General features: G+C 44.5%; 1 protein-coding gene across 1 annotated transcript in view; it reads right to left on the reverse strand.

Annotated features, from left to right (window-relative positions):
* LOC139412351 (dynein axonemal heavy chain 10) overlaps positions 1-23,602 on the reverse strand; it is a 58,333-nt gene that overhangs the window by 14,539 nt on the left and 20,192 nt on the right. Inside the window, exons 26-57 of the mRNA XM_071159173.1 lie at positions 20,444-20,655; positions 16,348-16,504; positions 15,953-16,186; positions 15,574-15,696; positions 15,231-15,464; positions 14,872-15,095; positions 14,494-14,763; positions 14,201-14,384; positions 13,952-14,086; positions 13,666-13,818; positions 12,845-13,033; positions 12,551-12,697; positions 12,126-12,317; positions 11,843-11,961; positions 11,561-11,719; positions 5,534-5,669; positions 4,955-5,077; positions 4,716-4,847; positions 4,213-4,429; positions 3,969-4,088; positions 3,665-3,810; positions 3,346-3,498; positions 2,929-3,189; positions 2,641-2,813; positions 2,427-2,520; positions 2,132-2,299; positions 1,752-1,940; positions 1,371-1,542; positions 1,044-1,247; positions 876-956; positions 536-733; positions 215-376 (exon numbers count right to left, since the gene is read on the reverse strand). Of these exons, the coding sequence (XP_071015274.1) occupies positions 215-376; positions 536-733; positions 876-956; positions 1,044-1,247; positions 1,371-1,542; positions 1,752-1,940; positions 2,132-2,299; positions 2,427-2,520; positions 2,641-2,813; positions 2,929-3,189; positions 3,346-3,498; positions 3,665-3,810; positions 3,969-4,088; positions 4,213-4,429; positions 4,716-4,847; positions 4,955-5,077; positions 5,534-5,669; positions 11,561-11,719; positions 11,843-11,961; positions 12,126-12,317; positions 12,551-12,697; positions 12,845-13,033; positions 13,666-13,818; positions 13,952-14,086; positions 14,201-14,384; positions 14,494-14,763; positions 14,872-15,095; positions 15,231-15,464; positions 15,574-15,696; positions 15,953-16,186; positions 16,348-16,504; positions 20,444-20,655 (5,461 nt within the window). The remainder of the gene's footprint in view (positions 1-214; positions 377-535; positions 734-875; positions 957-1,043; positions 1,248-1,370; positions 1,543-1,751; positions 1,941-2,131; positions 2,300-2,426; positions 2,521-2,640; positions 2,814-2,928; positions 3,190-3,345; positions 3,499-3,664; positions 3,811-3,968; positions 4,089-4,212; positions 4,430-4,715; positions 4,848-4,954; positions 5,078-5,533; positions 5,670-11,560; positions 11,720-11,842; positions 11,962-12,125; positions 12,318-12,550; positions 12,698-12,844; positions 13,034-13,665; positions 13,819-13,951; positions 14,087-14,200; positions 14,385-14,493; positions 14,764-14,871; positions 15,096-15,230; positions 15,465-15,573; positions 15,697-15,952; positions 16,187-16,347; positions 16,505-20,443; positions 20,656-23,602) is intronic.

The following is a 23,602-nucleotide window of genomic DNA, read 5'->3' on the forward strand; positions in this document are numbered from 1 at the left end:
AGAGTTGTGTTTACTTGTGCTGCCCTGTGGGCTATGATTAGCATGGTATGGGTACAGCGAACGTGTCTAAAGGCTCTTCCCAAATGGCACCAGATTCCCTATATAGTGCATTACCGTATGAGCCCTGGTCATAAGTAATGCACTAAATAGGGAATAGGGTATATGGAAAGGGTTACATTTGAACTCAGTCTAATGCTGTGTTGACTGCACTGACCCACGGTGGTGTTGGTGGCGATCTCCTGCAGTAGGATCTCACAGGCGGAGGATTTCTCTGCTAGAACCACCTTTTGCTCTGCCAGCTTGATGTTGAGCTCAGCCAGCTGCACACTGGCCTCCTTCAGCTTATCCAGACCACCCTCCAGACGCTTACACTGAGCTGGGACACCACGTGAGGGACAGAGGGAGACAACTTTACAATCTCTCACACACGCAGGCACACACACAAAAAACCCACAAATACCACTGCAATACAGCACAGCAGTAGCAGGGAAACCAAGGCCCTTTGATATTTCTCCCACTTTGTGCTCCCTGTTACCCAGGATGTATTGGTCCTTGTCCTCCAGGAGGTTGGCGTAGGTGCTGATGAAGTCCAGGTAGTTCTTAGGGGTGACATAGTTGCTGCGTCTGAGCTTCTGCAGGAACATCTTGCTGTAGTCACCCACCGAGCCGTGCACCATACACACGTGAGCAATTACGGCTGCCGAGTGCCTCTCGGGGATCATCTGACTCTCACCTGTGGCATGACATTGATGGGTTCAGTTGCACCACTATAAAGCTTATATAAACACCCTAATCAGAGTCAGTGATAAATGTATCGATTGTATAATTTTAGTACATTGCAGTGGTGGTGGAAGTGTGAATCTGTGATTCCATACCCAGGAAAGACTGAGCCACAGCATGCAGAGCCTGAGGAGGCCAGGGCAGGAACCAGTCAATACCAGTGTTGTTCACCAGCCCTGTGACATAAATGAGACAAGGAGCAATTACATAAACTCTTCAGACAGTAGACAAAGCAAAGTGAACGGTAGTGAAGGGTTGTATACCTGGGAAGTTTCTGCAGCGTGTCCTCAGGGTGTCTCCCACAGGGGACATTCCCAGGACAATGTGCAGGTTGTTGGCACTCTTGTTGACAAAGTACTGCCACACGCTCTCCTTGGACGGGCCAGAGCCCATCTTTATGGCCTCATCACGGAGCTGGTTCAGCACCATCTCTTTCTCATCATCTGGGAACAGAGCAGGGACCATGCCTGCACACACAGAGGGTTAGTCAGACAGCAGAATCTGGTCCAAAGTAGTGCATTATCTAGGGAATAGGGTGACATTTCGGATGCACACAATGTGTGGGAGCTGGTGTATGCTCAAGTGTTTACCCGAGGTGAGCATATTGTTGATGAGTTCCAGGAAGCCCTCCTCAGCCACGTGGGCATCAGTGAAGAGGAAAACTGTCTTCTTGTCCTCAATGCCCAGCTTCAGATACAGGATCTTCAGGTCCTCACGGAGGTTGGTCTCTGAGTAGCCTCTACTCAGTGTAATCTCAAACACCTGAAGAGGCAAACAACAGTCCATATGAGAAGGTATCTTTCTGGTGTCTCTTTAAAGGCCTTCTCCCATATGAGCAGTAGCAGATGATGGATGTGTCTCAACTGGCACTCTATTCCCTATATAGTGCACTACTTTTGTCCAGAGCAAAAGTAGTGCACTATATAGGGAATAGGGTGCCAGTTGGGACGCAGAAGATGTGTCTGGCTGACCTCGCAGCCTGCGGTGAATGCGGCAAGCTTGGTAAGGGACTGCTTCCCGGAGCCGCCAACCCCCACCAGCAAAGCGTGGCCGCGGTCCATCCTGATGATGCGGTGCACTCTTGTCAGGTGCTCCAGGGCGTCGTCAAACAGAACCAGTTTCATCTTGGTCTTGTTCTCATTGTACTCCTCCAGGATCTCCTACAGAGCAGTGACAGGGGCAGGTCAGCAACGAGACAAAGGCTTGAGACTGGGCAAACAGTAAAGTTGTGATATTTTGAACATATTGAAAAAAGGGTGCCGTTTAATTTAGCCTAGTACAGGTGACAAGGGGCAATTATAAATGTAAAAATCAAAAAAGTTTGAAAGTCATCATCCCAACTTCTGAGTACCTGGAACAAGGCTTTGGAAGCATCATAGTCCTGTATGTCCTCATAGACGCGTGGCTCAGACTCGTTGAGGGCAGTTCTGTAGTCACCAAACAGGATGGGGTCCCTCATGGCTGACTCCAAGTCTGACTTAAAGTGCTCATCTATCAGGTTCTTTATATGGTCCTGGACCTGAGACAACAAGACAGGGGACAGATGAGAATGGAAAACAAGTACAATATAGTAAGAGGAAGTTACTGTAAAGGGATTAATACATTTTTCATGATTAAGCAGAACAGAACCATGCAGATGAACGTACCAGGGCTTTGTCTATTTCATTGATGAGCCTGTCATGGAACACCCTCAGGCACTCGTTCCTCCACACACGCACAAACTGGGTGACCGTTAGAAACCTACAGAAGAGAAACGTTCAGAGACTAAACATGACACAACACTTAACATGAGCTTCTAGGTGTTAGCAACATCTTCTTAACACATGTTATTTAGATTCAACCGAGGGTAATGTTTAAGACCTCTCAGCGTTGGTGAGGACCAGACCGTTGTAGACTCTGGACAGGTCCCTGAGGTTGAAGATGTAGTGGAACTTGGATGGCGTGGGCGGCAGGTCTTTGATGATGTTCTTGTACAGCTCCAGAGTGCAGATAGTCAGCTTGTCACACATCGTCTGGATGCACTCCTCAAACGGCTACGGTTTAAATGGTTAGAGTTCAATCAAGTCATTTCATACAATAATTAATGTGTGGTAATGCTGTTTTTGGTGGTAAGAGCTGCATCTTAAAATGTGTGATAGTGCGTCTCACCCTGGTGTGTCCCTTGAGGATGGAGGAGTAGATAAGATGGAGGGAGTCCTCGTCTGGGAAGGGGATGTTGAAGACACTAAAGAGGGAGATGAAGCGGGTGTCCACCTCGTTCCTCCCACCTCCTGCCTTGCCCATGGCTGCGATGAAGCCTAGGTCCTTCAGAACTTTGTAGTTCAGCTCCTTCCCTCTGTCATACATGCCTCCTCGGTCCAAAAGCAGCTTCAGCAGGGCAATGGGCTGCTGGGTCCCATAATCATCCACCTGATAGGACACAGGTACAATGACATACCAACATACAATCAACCAGACAAACAAACACACTAACCTACATTAATACAGACACACATGTAAAGGATGAAGGTTGAGGGATAGAAGAGAGGGTGATGGGGAACTAGAGAAGAGCATGCATGTACCTACCCTGGGCATGTTGAGGTCATCCATAAAGACCAGCAGTCTTTTGCCCATGGGAGGGCCGTATATCTCCTTGGTCCTCTTCTCCACGCTGGCCTCAAGGTTCCTCTGGAGGTCCATGGAGGTGGTCCGTGATGAGAAGTTGATGGTCAGCATCATCTGGAGACACAAAGAAGCAACATTAAACACAGTTAATACACATGGTGTTCGTCCTAAATGGGCCCTGCCTCAAAAGTAGTGCACTATATAAGGAATAGGGAATAGGTTGCCATTTCAGTGTCATGGGCTCTGTCTGTATCTCTGTGACATCCTGTTGTAAACTCACAGTAGTGTCCATGTTGAGATTCTTCAGGAAATTCTGAGTAGTGGCTGTCTTGGAGGTGCCAGACTCTCCCACCAGAACTACAGGCCTCTTGATCTTCACCATCTGCTCCAGTAGCCAACTGGCTCGCGTGGTGTCCACAGTAGGGACTGTAAGAGAGAGAAAGATGGAGATAGAAATTGAGAGAAATATATGGAGAGAGAGGAGGGAGAAAGAGGGGAGGTTGGAAACATTTGGTATCTGTAGGAATCCAGTGGATGACTAATTTATTTGTTTTTTTCTGAGCACACATGCATTGATGCTTTACCCAGGATATCAATGAACTTCACATCAGGGCTGTGGACGTATTTGGTGACCAGGGAGCTCCAGGTAACCCACTTCTTCTTGGTCCCATCAAAATGGAAATCGTACAGAGTAGGCAGGTAACCTGTGTGAACGGACATCCCAGCCATTCATTTTATGAATAACTTGTCGTTTTGGGTATCTAATAGCTGAATACAAATTGAAGTATGACTGTATTTGACCCATGGCTTGGATGGTGCCTCTCTCACCTGGAATCTCTCCAGGTCCAACAAGAGCCTTCTCATCATGACCAGTGGTCAAGCTGGATAGTTTCTTTACAAAGTCATCAAATTTGGCCCTTCCGTTGTCCAGTAGGCATGCCCCCAGAGAGCAATACAGCGCCTCCAGGAAGAAACACTCCAGAACGTCAGCATCATTGACCTCTGTCTCCAGCAGGGCATCCAGCATCATGGACAACTGCGTCACCTGGACACGACAGACAGACGGATGGGCGGGCGGACGGACGGGCAGGCGGACGGATGGACAGACAGACAGAGAGGTTATGGACAGGCATTATGAAAATTGACTATGGAACTAGAAATGTAGGGTAAGAAGTTTGCTGGATCCAATATTAGGTAGGTGATACAGAAACTGATATTGTTGCAGGAAATACTGCATACCTGTTCATGAGATTCAATTTTTGGGTAAATATAATTAGCAACATGTTATAACACTCATGTTATAACACTCATGAAGGCCAAGCTGTACCAACCATGTTGAGATCTGTCTGAGGGACGATGGTCTTCAGTTTCTCCACCTGTTTGCCGTCAACAATACCCTCCACTATCATGTCGATAGTGCTGGGCACGTACTTTACAAATAGCTTCTCCAGGTGTGGTTGTTCCTGTCCAGGAAAAGACAAGCAAATGCAAGATGAGACATTTCAACATCAATTTTGATAAAGCTGAAAGGATTATACCTTTATGAATTTTACTGTGTCATTTTCCTTACCTTTGGAGATCTGTTACTGACCCATTTCTGCCAGTAAGGAGTATAGCGAAGATTTTTGGGGTCCACAAACACCATCCCACAGCGAGAAACTGTAGCAGGGGAGGCATACTGCAGATCTCCAACCTACAACACATGATGGGCAAATGTATTTACCATTCACATTGAGAAATTCTTCAAGTGATAGTTCACCCAAATTACAAAATGACACATTGACTTCTTCACCCTGTAAGCAGTCTATGGACAAGGTATGACAAAAAATCATGCTTTTATTTAGTTTCCACATGCTAACATTTTAGAATTTGTTGCACAAATCCCCTTCAAGTCATGGGACCGATATAATTGTTTTTGCGCATCACGTCCAAATTTTTCACAAGTATCTAAAATTGATTGTGAAACTCAACAAAGTCACTTATAGATGATTTGAACATGATGTGTGAAAAATGCTAACATGGGTCCCATGACTTGAATGGGATTTGCGCCACAAACGTGTGTAATTTTGTAATTTGGGTAAACTATTCCTTTAACAACTGTGCAAGTAAGGTGTGGTCTGAAGAGACTATAGTGATATTAGTGACAAACCTCAAATAGCATAGCACAGTGGTTCTGCAGGCGTATCCTCTCTCCATTGGCCAGGGTGAGCAGCTTGTTATCATCCATTACTGAGTTCATGTTCTCCACCCACAGAGCATCCACATCCCCATCAAACATGATGTACCTGTAGGTAAGAGTTCATGTGGCAACAAGAGATATACAGTCAGGTTCCAAATTATTGCCACCCTTGATAAAGATGAACAAAAAATACCACATAAAATAAATAATACAAATAATGTGCTTTATTGTATGCTAAAAAAAAGGAAATCACATTATTTTATACTAATACAATTGCTAAGAAAAATAGATTTTGTTTAACAAGTAAGACTTTTTTCTCAAAAAGATAGGGGTCAAAATTATTATTATTATTATTATTATTATTATTTCAATACCTTTCCATACCTCACCTTGCAAGGATAACGGCACTGAACCTTTTTCTAACATGCTTTATGAGATTGGAGAACACATTGGGAGGGATCTCAGACCATTCCTCCATAAATAATATTTTCCGACCCGATATCCATTGTCTGCGCTTTAGAACTACCCTCTTCAATTCAAACCACAAGTTTTCAAAGGGGTTCAAGTCCAGAGACTGAGATGGCCATTGCAAAATGCTGATTTTGTGGTCAATTAATCATTTATATGTGGATTTTGATGTGTGCTTGGGGTTATTGTCTTGCTGGACGATCCACTTGCGGACAAGTTTCAGCCTACTGGCAGAGGCAACCAGGTTTTTATCTAGGTACTGGGTAAAGTTCTGTCACGAATCTCGCCGAAGATGGTGCCTCTTCCTGTTCGGGCGGCGCTCGGGGGTCGTCGTCGCCGGCCTATTAGCTGCCATCGATTCCCTTTCCGTTTGTTTCTGTTTATTGGGTAATTGGGTACACCTGTTTTGAGTTAGTGTTTGTTTGTTGGCTACTTAAGGGCACTAGGCCCGCTGGGTATTTGTGCGTGCTTGTTTTCCTGTTATCTGGTGTATGAGTGTAATCAGTATTTTTCCGGACAGTTTTAGTCCGTTGTATTTTGGGACGGGTTGTTTCATGCGCCCTGGTGTTTTGCATGTCGTGGCGCCACAGTCTATGGAATAAAATATCCACGAACTGAATTACCTGCTCTCTGCGCTTGACTCCTCCACTCACCACTGTTAGAAGTTGTAACAAGTTCATACTGCCAATAACATTAATAAGGACCCCAGGACCAGTGGATGCAAAATAGCCCCATAAAATTAAAGATAAACCACTATATTTTACAGTAGTTAATAGTATTCGGTTCTTTTCTGCTTGTGCATCCTTATTTCCTTACTGGTGTGCGTGGCCAAAGAGCTCTATTTGCATGCTCTCCAACAAATGTAAACACCTGGAGTTTGCTAAATGGCATTGGCACTTGGATTAGAACTGGTGCTATGGTCAGATGACATGAAAATAGAGCAATTGTATTAGTGTAAAATAATATATATTCTGTAGAATAATAGTGAAGACATTAAAAGGATGAAATAACATATGGAATCATGTAGTAAACAAAAAAATTATCATAAGACATTTTATATTTGAGATTCTTCAAAGTAGCCACCCTTTGTGCCTTGATGATAGCTTTGAACACTCTTGGCATTCTCTCAACCAGCTTCATGAGGTAGTCACCTGGAATGCTTTTTCAATCATCTTGAAGGAGTTCCCACATATGCTGAGCACTTGTTTCCTGCTTTTCCTTCACTCTGAGGTCCAACTCATCCCAAACCAGGTCGGTTGATTGCGGAGGCCAGGTCATCTGATGCAGAATTCCATCACTCTCCTTCTTGGTCAAGTAGCCCTTACACAGCCTGCATATGTGTTTTGGGTCATTGTCCTGTTGAAAAACGAATGATGGTCCCACTAAGCGCAAACCAGATGGAATGGCGTATCGCTGCAGAATACTGTGGTAGCCATGCTGGTTAAGTGTGCCTCGAATTCTAAATAAATAACAGTGTCACCAGCAAAGCACTCCCACAACATCACACCTACTCCTCCATGCTTCACAGAGATCATCCGTTTACCATACACATGCAGAGATCATCCGTTTACCTACTCTGCATCTCACAAAGACACAGGGTTGGAACCAAAAACTCAAATTTGGACACATCAGACCAAAGGACAGATTTCCATTGGTCTAATGTCCATTGCTCGTAGTTTCTTGGTCGAAGCAAGTCTCTTCTTATTATTGGTGTCCTTCAGTAGTGGTTTCTTTGCAGCAATTCGACCATGAAGGCCTGATTCACGCAGTCTCCTCTGAACAGTTGATGTGAAGATGTGACTGTTACTTGAAATCTGTGAAGCATTTATTTGGGCTGCAATTTCTGAGGTTGGTATCTCTAATGAACTTATCCTCTGCAGCAGAGGTAACTTTGGGTCTTCGAATCTTGCATTAAGAAGGAAAGTAATTCCACAAATTAACAAGGCACACCTGTTAATTGAAATGCATTCCAGGTGATTACCTCTTGAAGCTGGTTGTGAGAATGCCAAGCGTGCACAAAGCTGTCATCAAGGCAAAGGGTGGCTACTTTGAAGAATCTCAAATATAAAATATATTTTGATTTGTTACATTTTTTTGGGGTTATTACATGATTCCATATGTGTTATTTCATAGTGTTAATTTCTTCACTATTATTCTACAATGTAGAAAACAGTTCAAATTAAGAAAAACCCTGGAATGAGTAGGTGTAACCAAACTTTTGACTGGTACTGTATATACACAGTGCCTTTGGAAAGTATTGACACACAATAACCCACAATGACAAAGCAAAAACAGTTTTGAAATGTTTGGTAATTTATTTAAAAAAATGAAAATATCACATTTACATAAGTATCCAGATCCTTTACTCAGTACTTTGTTGAAGCAACTTTGGCAGCGATTACAGCCTCGAGTGTTCTTGGGTATGACGCTATAAGCTTGGTACACCTGTATTTGGGGAATTTCTCCCATTCTTCTCGGCAGATCCTCTCAAGCTCTGTCAGGTTGGATGGGGAGCATTGCTGGACAGCTATTTTCAGGTCTCTTCAGAGATGTTCGATTGGGTTCAAGTCTGTGCTCTGGCTTGGCCACTCAAGGACATTCGGGGAGTTGTCCCAAAGCCACTCCTGCGTTGTTTTGGCTGTGTGCTTAGACTCATTGTCCTGTTGGAAGGTGAATCTTCGCCCCAGTCTGAGGTCCTGTGTGCTCTGGAGCAGGTTTTCATCAAGGATCTCTCTGTACTTTGTTCAGTTCATCTTTGCCTCGATCTTGACTAGTCTTCCAGTCCCTGCTGCTGAAAAACATCCCCACAGCATGATGCTGCCACCACCGTGCTTCACTGTAGGATGGAGCCACGTTTCCTCCAGATGTGATGCTAGGCATTCAGACCAAATAGTTCAATATTGGTTTTATCAGACCAGAGAATCTTGTTTCTCATGTTCTGAGAGTTTTTAGGTGTCTTTTGGCAAACTCCAAGCGGGCTGTCATGTGCCTTTTACTAAAGAGTGGCTTCCGTTAGGCCACTACCATAAAGGCCTGATTGGTGGAGTGGTTCTCCCATCTCCACAGAGGAACTCTAGGGCTCTGTCAGAGTGGCTAGCGGGTTCTCGGTCACCTCCCTGACCCAGGCCCTTCTCCCCTGATTTCTCAGTTTGGCCGGGTGGCCAGCTCTAGGAAGAGTCTTGGTGGTTCCAAACTTCTTCCATTTAAGAATGATGGAGGCCACTGTGTTCTTGGGGACTTTCAATGCTGCAGAAATTTTTTGGTACCCTTCCCCAGATCTGTGCCTTGACATAATCCTGTCTCGGAGCACTACAGATAATTCCTTTGTCCTCATGACTTGGTTTTTAATCTGACATGCACTGTCAACTGTGGGAACGTATATAGACAGGTGTGTGCCTTCCAAATCATATCCAATCAATTGAATTTACCACAGGTGGACACTGATCAAGTTGTAGAAAATCTCAAGGATGATCAATGGAAACAGGATGCACCTGAGCTCAATTTCAAGTCTCATAGCAAAGGGTATCAATAATATGTAAATAAGGTATTTCTGCTTTTTATTATTAATACATTTGCAGAAATTTATAAAAAACTTTTGCTTTGTCAATATGGGGTATTGTGTGTAGATTGCTGAGGAATTGTTATTTATTTAATCCATTTTAGAATAAGGTTGTCTGTCTGTCACATAACAAAATCTGGAAAACGTCAAGGGGTCTGAATTGTTTCCGAAGGCACTGTATATATATATTTTATAAAAAATGTATTTCACCTTTATTTAACCAGGTAGGCCAGTTGAGAACAAGTTCTCATTTACAACTGTGACCTGACCAAGATAAAGCAAAGCAGTGCGACAAAAACAACAACACAGAGCTACACATAAACAAACGTACAGTCAATAACACAATAGAAATATCTATGTACTGTGTGTGTAAATGTAGAAGAGTAGGGATGTAAGGCAATAAATAGGCCATGGAGGCAAAATAATTACAATTTAGCATTAACACTGGAGTGATAGATGTGCAGATGATGATGTGCAAGTAGAGATACTGGGGTGAAAAAGAGCAAGAGGATAAGAACAATATGGAGATGAGGTAGTCAGTCGGGTGTGCTATTTACAGATTGGCTGTGTACAGGTACAGTGATCGGTAAGCTGCTCGGACAGCTAATGCTTAAAGTTAGAGGGAGATATAAGACACCAGCTTTAGTGATTTTTGCAATTTGTTCCAGTCACTGGCAGCAGAGAACTGGAAGGAAAGGCAGCCAAAGGAAGTGTTGGCTTTGGGGGTGACCAGTGAAATATACCTGCTGGAGCACGTGCTAAGGGTGGGTATTGCTATGGTGACCAGTGAGCTGAGATAAGGTGGGGCTTTACCTAGCATAGACTTATAGATGACCTGGAGTTTGGCGACGAGTATGTAATGAGGGCGAGCCAACGAGAGCATACAGGTCGCAGTGGTGGGTAGTATATGGGGCTTTGGTGACAAAACGGATGGCACTGTGATAGACTACATCCAGTTTGCTGAGTAGAGTGTTGGAGGCTATTTTGTAAATGACATCGTCGAAGTCAAGGATCGGTAGGATAGTCAGTTTTATGAGGGTATGTTTGGCAGCATGAGTGAAGGAGGCTGTGTTGCGAAATAGGAAGCAGATTCTAGATTTTATTTTGGATTGGAGATGCTTAATGTGAGTCTGGAAGGAGAGTTTACAGTCTAACCAGACACCTAGGTATTTGTAGTGGTCCACATATTCTAAGTAAGAACCGTCCAGAGTAGTGATGCTAGTAGGGTGGGAGGGTGCGGACAGCAATCGGTTGAAGAGCATGCACTTAGTTTTACTTGCATTTAAAAGCAGTTGGAGGCCTCGGAAGGAGTGTTGTATGGCATTGAAGCTCGTTTGGAGGTTTGTTAGCACGGTGTCCAAAGAAGGGCCAGAGGTATACAGAATGGTGTCGTCTGCGTAGAGGTGGATCAGAGAGGGTCACCAGCAGCAAGAGCGACATCATTGATATATACAGAGAAAAGAGTCGGCTCGAGAACTGAACCCTGTGGCACACCCATAGAGATTGCCAGAGGTCCGGACAATAGGCTCTCCGATTTGACACACTGAACTCTATCTGAGAAGTAGTTGGTGAATCAGGAGATGCAGTCATTTGAGAAGCCAATGCTATTGAGTCTGCCGATAAGAATGCGATGATTGACAGAGTCGAAAGCCTTGGCCAGGTCGATGAAGACGGCTGCACAGTACTGTCTTTTATCGATGGCGGTTATGATATCGTTTAGGACCTTGAGCATGGCTGATGTCCACCCATGACCAGCTCGAAAACCAGATTGCATAGTGGAGAAGGTAGGGTGGGATTCGAAAAGATCAGTGATATGTTTGTTAACTTGGCTTTCGAAGATTTTAGAAAGGCAGGGCAGGATGGATATAGATCTATAACAGTTTGGGTCTAGAGTGTAGCATTGGATACAACAAAATACCTAGAAACTTCAGGTTGAACTCTACAAGGGAATGGCAGTGACATGGTCTTACCGCCTCTCCTTTTTGTCAGTGGGCTTATTGATGTCTCTGAAGATGTTGGACAGTATCCCATCAGTCCAGTCACGGGTGACAGGGTCCAGAATGCCGTACACCTCGATGACACTCATGGCTTTAGGGTTCAGGCAGTAAAGCTTGGTCACCAAGCCTAACCTGTAGGCATGAAAACAACCACAATTATGAGGGCTACTATTCCTAAAAACACTCTCTGTTGAACGCTTTGAGAAGCAAGGCTGTTGTGATGCCAGCTGTCACAATGGTCTGAGAGGCACTGACCTGGTCTGGGCCTGGCACAGAGTGCTGATGACCACTGACTTGCCTCCACCTGTGGGGCCCACCACCATAGTGGTGTGTCTGGTCATCATGGTCTCATACATCTGCACCACCTTATCCACCTGAACACCACAGACACTCAGCATTAGAAACAGGGACTTATCAACATCTTCACTTTCATGTGTAGAAATAATAATTAGTCATCTTTCAATGCGGATGGACATTTTCACAAAGTTGCCTATGCCCTGAGATTTAAAGTTTAGACAGAGAAGAGTAGCCAGGGCACCTGGTTGGACAGGATGAGGTATTTGTTCTCCATCAGGGTCTGCTCCACAGCATCATTGAAGCTGGGGTAGCACACACGGGGGCAGTCAAGCCCCGGGAACAGGTCTGAGATCAGTCCCAGGAACAGAGGCACATCCTCAAACACAAACTTAGGCAGGTTCATGTCCCGCAGGGCACGCATCAACACCACATCCTGAGAGAGAAAAATGGAGAGAGAGGGTGAGGAGTAGGTGAGGAAGGAGAACGGGAGAGAGAATGAAAAAAGACAGAGGGATAGAGAAAGAGAGAGATTGTCAAAGAAGGCAATGAGATAAAACCACCCAAAACTTCTAGAAAATTATAAATGCTCTCCTTGTCTCCTTACTATAAGTACAACACATAGGAATCGTATCACAGTGGACTTTGCATAATTTCACAGGTCTTTACCTCATTGAGGTCTGGTGAGCCTCTCTTCAGTTCTCCAGCCATCACTAACACAGATTTCAGAGCCCGCAGGCCAAAGTCATAGTGGAACTGCTTAGACAGCTGCTCCCTGGCCAGCTTGTACAGCACCGTCATCTTCTTGGCCAGAATCTACATTCAAAGGAAGATGACTAACTGATTTAGTGTGCATCTAACAATGTCAGACAACACTTATCTATAATATTGTACGTGTGTTTTTGTGTGTGTGTGTGTGTGTGTGTGTGTGTGTGTGTGTTGATGAGAGGATGTGCTGCTCACCTTAGCCAAGAGGAATCCCTCTGAGAAGAGCATGATCTCACAGATCATCTGCAGGTCAGGAACGATGACGACCACGGGTCTGAACAGGGCTTTGACTGACTCAGGCAGCTCTGTGCGTCCAGCGTAGCCAGGGTTCATAGTAATGAAGATGCCCATGCGGTCGTCCATGCTGATCTCCTGGCCTTCAAACTGACACCCACAACACATACAGAGTACTGAGTTAAAATCGTCCTGAGTCAATGTCACCAACAGTTTTGAGGGAAAACATCCCAAAACGGGCCTCCCGGGTGGCACAGTGGTTAAGGGCGCTGCATTACAGCTCCAGCTGTGCCACCAGAGACTCTGGGTTCGCGCCCAGGCTCTGTTGTAACCGGCCGCGACCGGGAGGTCCGTGGGGCGACGCACAATTGGCCTAGCGTCGTTCGGGTTAGGGAGGGATTGGACGGTAGGGATATCCTTGTCTCATCGCGCACCAGCGACTCCTGTGGTGGGCCGGGCGCAGTGCACGTTAACCAAGGTTGCCAGGTGCACGGTGTTTCCTCCGACACATTGGTGCGGCTGGCTTCCGGGTTGGATGCGCGCTGTGTTAAGAAGCAGTGCGGCTTGGTTGGGTTGTGTATCGGAGGACGCACGACCTTCAACCTTCGTCATTCCCGAGCCTGTACGGGAGTTGTAGCGATGAGACAAGATAGTAGCTACTAACAATTGGATACCACAAACTTTTGGGGTAAAATAAAAAAATAAATAAAACATCCCAAATCCAGAACTGTCCAGGCAGTCTCCAGACATCTAAGAGATGACTGTGTGTCATAATAACTTACATGGAACCTCTTGAGGTGCAGGATGAGAGCGTTGCGGATTGTCTGGATCTGGGAGGAGATGACAGACAGCACAGAGGCATCGATGCGGTTGAACTCATCAAAGCAGCCCCAGGCACCACACTGGGCCAGGCCAGACAAGATCTTCCCCACAGCCTGGACACAGAGGAGGGGGAAGACAGAGGAGAGGAGAAGCATGATAAATGAATACACGAGGTAAATAAAGAAACTATTCATGTGGACTACAATAGAGGAAAAAAAGCTTTAATTTTGGTGTGAGGGGCGTCACCATGTAGTCCATGCCCTCTCCACAGTTGGTGACCACACACAGGAGGCCCAGAGCCTTGGCCAGGTCCTTGGTGGACTCTGTCTTCCCCGTTCCAGCCGGGCCCGCGGGGGCTCCACCCAGGTACATGGACAGGGCCTGAGGCAAGCACAAACACGGTGGTAGTTACAGTTAGACAAAATCATTCACCTCCATCATTCAACAGTGTATAAATACAGACTGACAAAGCTTTCTGAGGTTCAGGTATTGTACTTGTGTGAGGGTGAGGTAGATGCGGTCAGTCAGAGGGGTGATGACCAGACGACCATTCAGTCCCATGTACTCATAACCATAGGAGAAAGCAGCGCTGCACTGGCGCACAAACAGATCATCGGGCTCCCGGTCCCAGTAGAATCTCAGCTGGCTCTCCCACTCAAACTCACGGGCGTCCATTATACTGCATGAGAGAGAAATGAGGAGAAACATCATCTAGTTTTCATCTGAAGTCATATGTCACTGCATGCAGTACAGTAAGTATAATAACAAAGCACTATGTTGTTCCCTACCTGTCCCGGACAAAGTTGTCCACAATGTCCCTGGCATGGACGTCGATGATGAGGACAGTGTTGATCTTGCTTCGGTCGTTCTTCTTCATGGGCTGAGTGATGCGTGTCACCAGCTCGTCTATTTGCTGGTGCATCTTCTTGGCGTAGTTCTTCAGCGCTTGCTTGTCTCCCTTCTTCACCTTCTGGAAGACGTCCTCCACCTCCCAGGTCCACCACACCTGGTTCCCAGCCAGAACCACCATCCCCTGGTACAGCAACATCCAGTCAATCCTGAGGGAAACACACACTATGGACTGGTGCTGCTGAATATTTCACTGGCATCTTACACACATACAAAGTTTTACTTTGAAGACAGGAGTGTTTCTGAAACACACTAACCTGCCCCTGTCTTCACAGTAGCGGAAGATGGCTTCCTTGGTGATGAGTCTGTTGGTCCTCCTCATCTCCAGCAGTACTCCAGTCATCCAGTCCTCCACCCGGCCCTCGGCTGGCACCGGCCGCTTCAGGTCCATCACCTCTCCCTCCGCAGACACCAGGGCCCCAGCCACCGTCTCCCCGTTACCCCCCACGTCAAACCGCAGAGACGCTATGTTGTCATACATCTGGGTGGGAGGAAAAAGGGAGAGAAAAGGCAACGTTAACTCCACACACTTTAGGAAACAAAAGCCACAAAGATGACTACACCTTTGATCACCTGAAGAGAACCATCTCTGGCCTGTAGTGACATGCTACAGTACCTTTATTATGTGCTCCTGGACGCAGACAGGGTCGCTGCTACCCAGGATGCTGAGCAGCTCGTCGTCGGAGATGAAGAAGAAGCGAGGGAAGGCGTTACGTTTGGAATCCAGGTAGTCGTTGAGACTCTTCTGGCAGCGCTCCAAACCATCACTCAGACTCTGCAGGTCAGTCAGCCGGTTGGGCACCAGACAGCACCTCTTAATTCCCGGGTCCTTCACTGTATCTGTCATAATCTAGAGTAGACCATGGAAGCACACAAAACTAAGTAAGACAATACTGTCTAAAAGCATTACGTTTTGTGTTTAATTATGTTCTAATAGAAGTGGGACTCAAGTCAATCACCTTTTTGAACATTTTGTCAATGTTGTCAAATTTCTTGGCTTCCTCAGGTAACTGAGAGCGGATATCCCCTCCAATGAAGATGCTCTCTAGGTACATCCACTTCCGCTGCACCAGCATCCAAACCTTAGGAGATGCCATATAATTTCAGGACAGATCCTGTATGGGTGGTTACCATTATACTCAACGGTGGTTTCAAAGGACAATGAGCTTGTGATGAGAGTTGTACGCAACAGTATTTGAACTCTTCCATGAACTAGGACCCAAAGGTCACTGGCTGTGTCCCAAAGGGCACCTTATTCCCTACATAATGCACTATGGGCCCTGGTAAAAAGTAGTGCACTATATATGGAATAGGGTGCTATTTGGGACGTTGACTGACCTCTATGACTTCGCTGATGAGGGACAGGCTCTTCTCCCACTGTTGTACGGTGGCCAGGAAGGGCCCTACGAAGCGGCTGCCTGCCATACTCTGAAGGTTCATGGCGTTGTCATCCAGGTTCTGCAGAATCTCGTCCACCACCCCCAGGATAGAGCCACGTTCCTGGGTGCCTTTGAAGTAGCGCTGCACACTAAACTTCATATTCTCCCAGGTCTCCACTACCTCCGTCACTCCCTGTACACAAACACACATATACCCATTATCTAAATGTAAATGCCATATAAACTCAATGTTTAGTTATTGATACTGACCATACAATGTTGAACACACCGCAAAGAGAATTGTACAATTACAGCTTTGTGTGATGAAATAAACGTCCTAAAAGGGTTGCTTGCCTTCTCAATACTGAGCTCTTTGACAGCTGAGGTGACAATCTCACCGATGACATTGCCATACTTGTTCAGCTCCATGGCGAACATGTTCTCTAGAGTGAAGGTGTCTGGATTCATCTCAAAGCTGGTGTTAGTCCTCTGCATCAGCTCCCTCCAGTGTCTGAGGAGGATCAAGGACAAACAAACATTCACATACTCTCTATATAAATAAATACATTAAAATCACATTCACTTCATTTGTTTCTAGTTTATTCAGGAGGTATTTTGTTGGCCTTCATTTATGTGCTCTCTGACACATGGAGTTGCGTGGCAAATGGTCCAGGAACACAAGGAAAGCACAAAGGACAATGCTCAAAGACTGGTTAGCCCTTCTCCCTCTGAGGGGCCAAAATGTATCTCTCTGTTACAGTATCCAGAGGACTGACTATTGAATGAGTGACAGAATAATACTACATTATCCATGTTTGGTATCTATCTGAAACGTGTTCACGGAGGATAACTCTGCTATCTATATGAATGATGATCTCTATCTCTAAATTACTCTATTATGTAAACGTTTTGTCTTCTCAGGTATTCTGCTTTATTTACATAGGTCTCATCCCCCACACACACCTTTAAATTCTGTGACACACTGTTGCGATTGGCCATGGGAGTGTTTACGTTAATGGTAATGGTCAATAGTGGTTGGTTTTAGGTTGAAATGTACACTTTCATATATTATAAATGGAATTAAATGCCTTTGTTCTTGCTCTTCTCCTGTATCCAGTCCATGGAGGAAGGTTGTATGATCAATTCTCATTTCCTAGGCTTCTAGGCCACTGGCCTAATAGGCATCTCTTTGTTCATGCTTTGTCTTATAAGTTAACCTTAGGCTCTTCAGTATACAGTGGGGCAAAAAAGTATTTAGTCAGCCACCAATTGTGCAAGTTCTCCCACTTAAAAAGATGAGAGAGCCCTGTAATTTTCATCATAGGTACACTTCAACTATGTCAGACAAAATAAGAAAAAAAATCCAGAAAATCACATTGTAGGATTTTTAATTAATTAATTTGCAAATTATGGTGGAAAATAAGTATTTGGTCACCTACAAACAAGCAAGATTTCTGGCTCTCATAGACCTGTAACTTCTTCTTTAAGAGGCTCCTCTGTCCTCCACTCGTTACCTGTATTAATAGCACCTGTTTGAACTTGTTATCAGTATAAAAGACACTTGTCCACAACCTCAAACAGTCACACTCCAAACTCCACTATGGCCAAGACCAAAGAGCTGTCAAAGGACACCAGAAACAAAATTGTAGACCTGCACCGGGCTGGGAAGACTGAATCTGCAATAGGTAAGCAGCTTGGTTTGAAGAAATCAACTGTGGGAGCAATTATTAGGAAATGGAAGACATACAAGACCACTGATAATCTCCCTCAATCTGGGGCTCCACGCAAGATCTCACCGGCGCGGGGTCAAAATGATCACAAGAACGGTGGGGGAAAAAAATCCAAGAACCACACGGGGGGACCTAGTGAATGACCTGCAGAGAGCTGGGACCAAAGTAACAAAGCTTACCATCAGCAAGGGCATTGAAGATGAAACGTGGCTGGGTCTTTCAGCATGACAATGATCCCAAACACACCGCCCGGGCAACGAAGGAGTGGCTTCGTAAGAAGCATTTTAAGGTCCTGGAGTGGCCTAGCCAGTCTCCAGATCTCAACCCCATAGAAAATCTTTGGAGGGAGTTGAAAGTCCGTGTTGCCCAGCAACAGCCCCAAAACATCACTGCTCTAGAGGAGATCTGCATGGAGGAATGGGCCAAAATACCAGCAACAGTATGTGAAAACCTTGTGAAGACTTACAGAAAACGTTTGACCTCTGTCATTGCCAACAAAGGGTATATAACAAAGTATTGAGATAAACTTTTGTTATTGACCAAATACTTATTTTCCACCATAATTTGCAAATAAATTCATAAAAAATCCTACAATGTGATTTTCTGGATTTTTTTCCTCATTTTGTCTGTCATAGTTGAAGTGTACCTATGATGAAAATTACAGGCCTCTCTCATCTTTTTAAGTGGGAGAACTTGCACAATTGGTGGCTGACTAAATACTTTTTTACCCCACTGTATGCCTAGAAGTATGGTTTGTAATGCTTGTTAATGTTTTATAACTTAAGCTTTATGCCTTGTATGTGAATCCATTCATTGTGCAATGTTAATTAAATATCTGCCTTTGATATAGACAATTCTCAGACCAATTCTTGCGATTCAATGTCAACTCATTGCCTAATGCTTGCATGTATATTTTAATTATCTTTATGGAGTCAGATAAACATTTTAATTGGCTAATTGTATATTATATATACAGTATATCACACAAGTGAGTACACCCCTCACATTTTTGTATATTTTTGAGCATATCTTTTCATGTGACAACACTGAAGAAATTACACTTTACACCAATGTAAAGTAGTGAGTGTACAGCTTGTATAACAGTGTAAATTTGCTGTCCCCTCAAAATAACTCAACACACAGCCATTAACGTCTAAACCGCTGGCAACAAAAGTGAGTACACTCCTAAGTGAAAATGTCCAAATTGGGCCCAATTAGCCGTTTTCCCTCCCCGGTGTTATGTGACTCGTTAGTGTTACAAGGTCTCAGGTGTGAATGGGGAGCAGGTGTGTTAAATTTGTTGTGATCGCTCTCACACTTCCTCATGGTCACTGGAAGTTCAACATGGCACCTCATGGCAAAGAACTCTCTGAGGATCTGAAAAAAATATGTGTTGCTCTACATAAAGATGGCCTGGGCTATAAGAAGATTGCCAAGACCCTGAAACTGAGCTGCAGCACGGTGGCCAAGACCATACAGCGGTTTAACTGGACAGGTTCCACTCAGAACAGGCTTCGCCATGGTCGACCAAAGAAGTTGAGTGCACGTGCTCAGAGTCATATCCAGAGGTTGTCTTTGGGAAATAGACGTATGAGTGCTGCCAGCATTGCTGCAGAGGTTGAAAGGGTGGGGGGGGGGTCAGCCTGTCAGTGCTCAGACCATACGCCGTACACTGTATCAAATTGGTCTGCATGGCTGTCGTCCCAGAAGGAAGCCTCTTCTAAAGATGATGCACAAGAAAGCCCGCAAACAGTTTGCTGAAGACAAGCAGACTAAGGACATGGATTACTGGAACCATGTCCTGTGGTCTGATGAGACCAAGATGAACTTATTTGGTTCAGATGGTGTCAAGCGTGTGTGGCGGCAACCAGGTGAGGAGTAGAAAGACAAGAGTGTCTTGCCTACAGTCAAGCATGGTGGTGGGAGTGTCATGGTCTGGGGCTGCATGAGTGCTGCTGGCACTGGGGAGCTACAGTTCATTGAGGGAACCATGAATGCCAACATGTACTGTGACATACTGAAGCAGAGCATGATCCCCTCCCTTCGGAGACTGGGCAGCAGGGCAGTATTCCAACATGATAAGAAGCTTAGGGTAAAGGTGATGGACTGGCCAAGCATGTCTCCATACCTAAACCCTATTGAGCATCTGTGGGGCATCCTCAAACGGAAGGTGGAGGAGTGCAAGGTCTCTAACATCCACCAGCTCTGTGATGTCGTCATGGAGGAGTGGAAGAGGACTCCAGTGGCAACCTGTGAAGCTCCGGTGAACTCCATGCCCAAGAGGGTTAAGGCAGTGCTGGAAAATGATGGTGGCCACACAAAATATTGACAATTTGAGCCCAATTTGGACCTTTTCACTTAGGGGTGTACTCACTTTTGTTGCCAGCGGTTTAGACGTTAATGGCTGTGTGTTGAGGTATTTTGAGGGGACAGCAAATTTACACTGTTATACAAGCTGTACACTCAATACTTTACATTGTAGCAAAGTGTCATTTCTTCAGTGTTGTCACATGAAAATATATACTCAAATATTTACAAAAATGTGAGGGGTGTACTCACTTGTGTGATATACTGTATATATAATATCCTGTATATACACATATCAAATATTACTTCCCACTACAGTCATGTGATTGTTATAGGGCCTGTGTGTTGATATCAGGTTCTGTCACCTAAACATCCTACTCTCTAAGTCCACATCCATAGGTGATTAGGCGTACCTGTCTCTGAGGGCCTCGTTCTTCAGGTCCAGAAGGAGAGGCAGGGACTCTTTGAACTCCTTCATGCGTCCCTCTAGGAAGAAGGACACAGGCAGGGCCCGCACATCTTTAGGCAGCTTCCTCAGACTCTTAATGAAGCTCTCAACGCCCTCCTGCAGCAGCTGGATGTTCAGGTTCGCCCACAGAGTCTGGGACCACTCCGTCTTAGCTGCCTGAAAGACACACATAAGGCAACACACATAAAGGCAATGCACACAGAACTCTAGAAAACATTGGGGCCATACTTGCAAACATAAGCACGCATTTAAAGTTAAACAGATTCTCACGTACAAAATGCGCATCATCCAATTAAAATAGTTGATTTACTAGCATATGACTGAACGTTAAATTGTAGCTTGTCCCATCAGATAACATGGTACAAGTTAGCCCTATGCTAACTTCACCAGGTGGAAGTGATTACATCCTAGCACAACTTCTGCTTCAGCCTATCAAATATCTTAGATTTTCTATCCACCAACCAATGGCATTTCTTAAAATAGGTCGACCCTGGCCACTAGAAGGATATGTTAAACCTACAAATTCAAGGTTTACTTGTTCCATTGGTCTGTAACAAAATGTTGCGTGCCAAAATTGCACGGATTCATTCTTGACTAAGCTATTAGCTACTACTAACGTTAGACAACATTTTCCTGTTTTTGCATATATGACAACTTCACTCACATCCATGTGATTTTATGGTGTTAGGTTCTAAATAACAGGGTAAAAACTGACGGACAACTATAAAGAGCTCAAACCAAGTTTATTCACCCAAAGGGTCAGACAGCTGAACAGACAAAGACATGTTCCCACCAGCACAAATATACATACTCCAATTTACAGTGCCTTGCGAAAGTATTCGGCCCCCTTGAACTTTGCGACCTTTTGCCACATTTCAGGCTTCAAACATAAAGATATAAAACTGTATTTTTTTGTGAAGAATCAACAACAAGTAGGACACAATCATGAAGTGGAACGACATTTATTGGATATTTCAAACTTTTTTAACAAATCAAAAACTGAAATATTGGGCGTGCAAAATTATTCAGCCCCCTTAAGTTAATACTTTGTAGCGCCACCTTTTGCTGCGATTACAGCTGTAAGTCGCTTGGGGTATGTCTCTATCAGTTTTGCACATCGAGAGACTGAAATTTTTTCCCATTCCTCCTTGTAAAACAGCTCGAGCTCAGTGAGGTTGGATGGAGAGCATTTGTGAACAGCAGTTTTCAGTTCTTTCCACAGATTCTCGATTAGATTCAGGTCTGGACTTTGACTTGGCCATTCTAACACCTGGATATGTTTATTTTTGAACCATTCCATTGTAGATTTTGCTTTATGTTTTGGATCATTGTCTTGTTGGAAGACAAATCTCCGTCCCAGTCTCAGGTCTTTTGCAGACTTCATCAGGTTTTCTTCCAGAATGGTCCTGTATTTGGCTCCATCCATCTTCCCATCAATTTTAACCATCTTCCCTGTCCCTGCTGAAGAAAAGCAGGCCCAAACCATGATGCTGCCACCACCATGTTTGACAGTGGGGATGGTGTGTTCAGCTGTGTTGCTTTTACGCCAAACATAATGTTTTGCATTGTTGCCAAAAAGTTCAATTTTGGTTTCATCTGACCAGAGCACCTTCTTCCACATGTTTGGTGTGTCTCCCAGGTGGCTTGTGGCAAACTTTAAACAACACTTTTTATGGATATCTTTAAGAAATGGCTTTCTTCTTGCCACTCTTCCATAAAGGCCAGATTTGTGCAATATACGACTGATTGTTGTCCTATGGACAGAGTCTCCCACCTCAGCTGTAGATCTCTGCAGTTCATCCAGAGTGATCATGGGCCTCTTGGCTGCATCTCTGATCAGTCTTCTCCTTGTATGAGCTGAAAGTTTAGAGGGACGGCCAGATCTTGGTAGATTTGCAGTGGTCTGATACTCCTTCCATTTCAATATTATCGCTTGCACAGTGCTCCTTGGGATGTTTAAAGCTTGGGAAATCTTTTTGTATCCAAATCCGGCTTTAAACTTCTTCACAACAGTATCTCGGACCTGCCTGGTGTGTTCCTTGTTCTTCATGATGCTCTCTGCGCTTTTAACGGACCTCTGAGACTATCACAGTGCAGGTGCATTTATACGGAGACTTGATTACACACAGGTGGATTGTATTTATCATCATTAGTCATTTAGGTCAACATTGGATCATTCAGAGATCCTCACTGAACTTCTGGAGAGAGTTTGCTGCACTGAAAGTAAAGGGGCTGAATAATTTTGCACGCCCAATTTTTAAGTTTGTGAATTGTTAAAAAAGTTTGAAATATCCAATAAATGTCGTTCCACTTCATGATTGTGTCCCACTTGTTGTTGATTCTTCACAAAAAAATACAGTTTTATATCTTTATGTTTGAAGCCTGAAATGTGGCAAAAGGTCGCAAAGTTCAAGGGGGCCGAATACTTTCGCAAGGCACTGTAGGTGAACTCCTCCTTCCCTCTAAACATTACATCTTTATTGCTAGGCAGGAAGTTAAGTGATGTGGTTAATTAACTGTTCCTTCTCCCTTACTGTGACCTGACCTGACCTTGACCCCCATTCCTCACCAATCCACAGCTCTCCACCCTTATCAGGGACCGCAACCATGTGATTGCCTTTCCCTCACACAGTAAGATTCCAAGCCCCTGGCTCATATCCAACCTTAATTGACTCCACCATATACATTCCTCCTACAGATAACCATTAACTTCTGGTGTGTGAAACAACCATACTGTGGCCCTTCTCCTTGCCATAGGATACCTGATGTTTAACAATATTTCAAGTTTAGAAGTCAGAATCCATCAATGGAAAAAAAGATAAATGAGGTCCTTACAAGAAAGCTTATTATACATCGTTAAAAAAAGAAAGTCTTATATATTTGTTAAATTGCAGTTCTCACCACTTCTAGGTGGAACCCACTACTAAAGTGGTTGACTCGTAATTGATAGTGCTTTTTAACAATGGGTTCGAGCCATTGTCGCATTAAGCATTTTTGTTGAGGAAAAATCTGTTCAATGTTGGTCCTTGATGCTCGATTCAAAAGGCATGTGACAAAGGGGGTTATTATAATAGTGCAAAACTATAAAACATTGTAGGCCTGT

This window comes from Oncorhynchus clarkii, chromosome 6, assembly GCF_045791955.1.
Source record: "Oncorhynchus clarkii lewisi isolate Uvic-CL-2024 chromosome 6, UVic_Ocla_1.0, whole genome shotgun sequence".
NCBI lineage: Eukaryota > Metazoa > Chordata > Actinopteri > Salmoniformes > Salmonidae > Oncorhynchus > Oncorhynchus clarkii.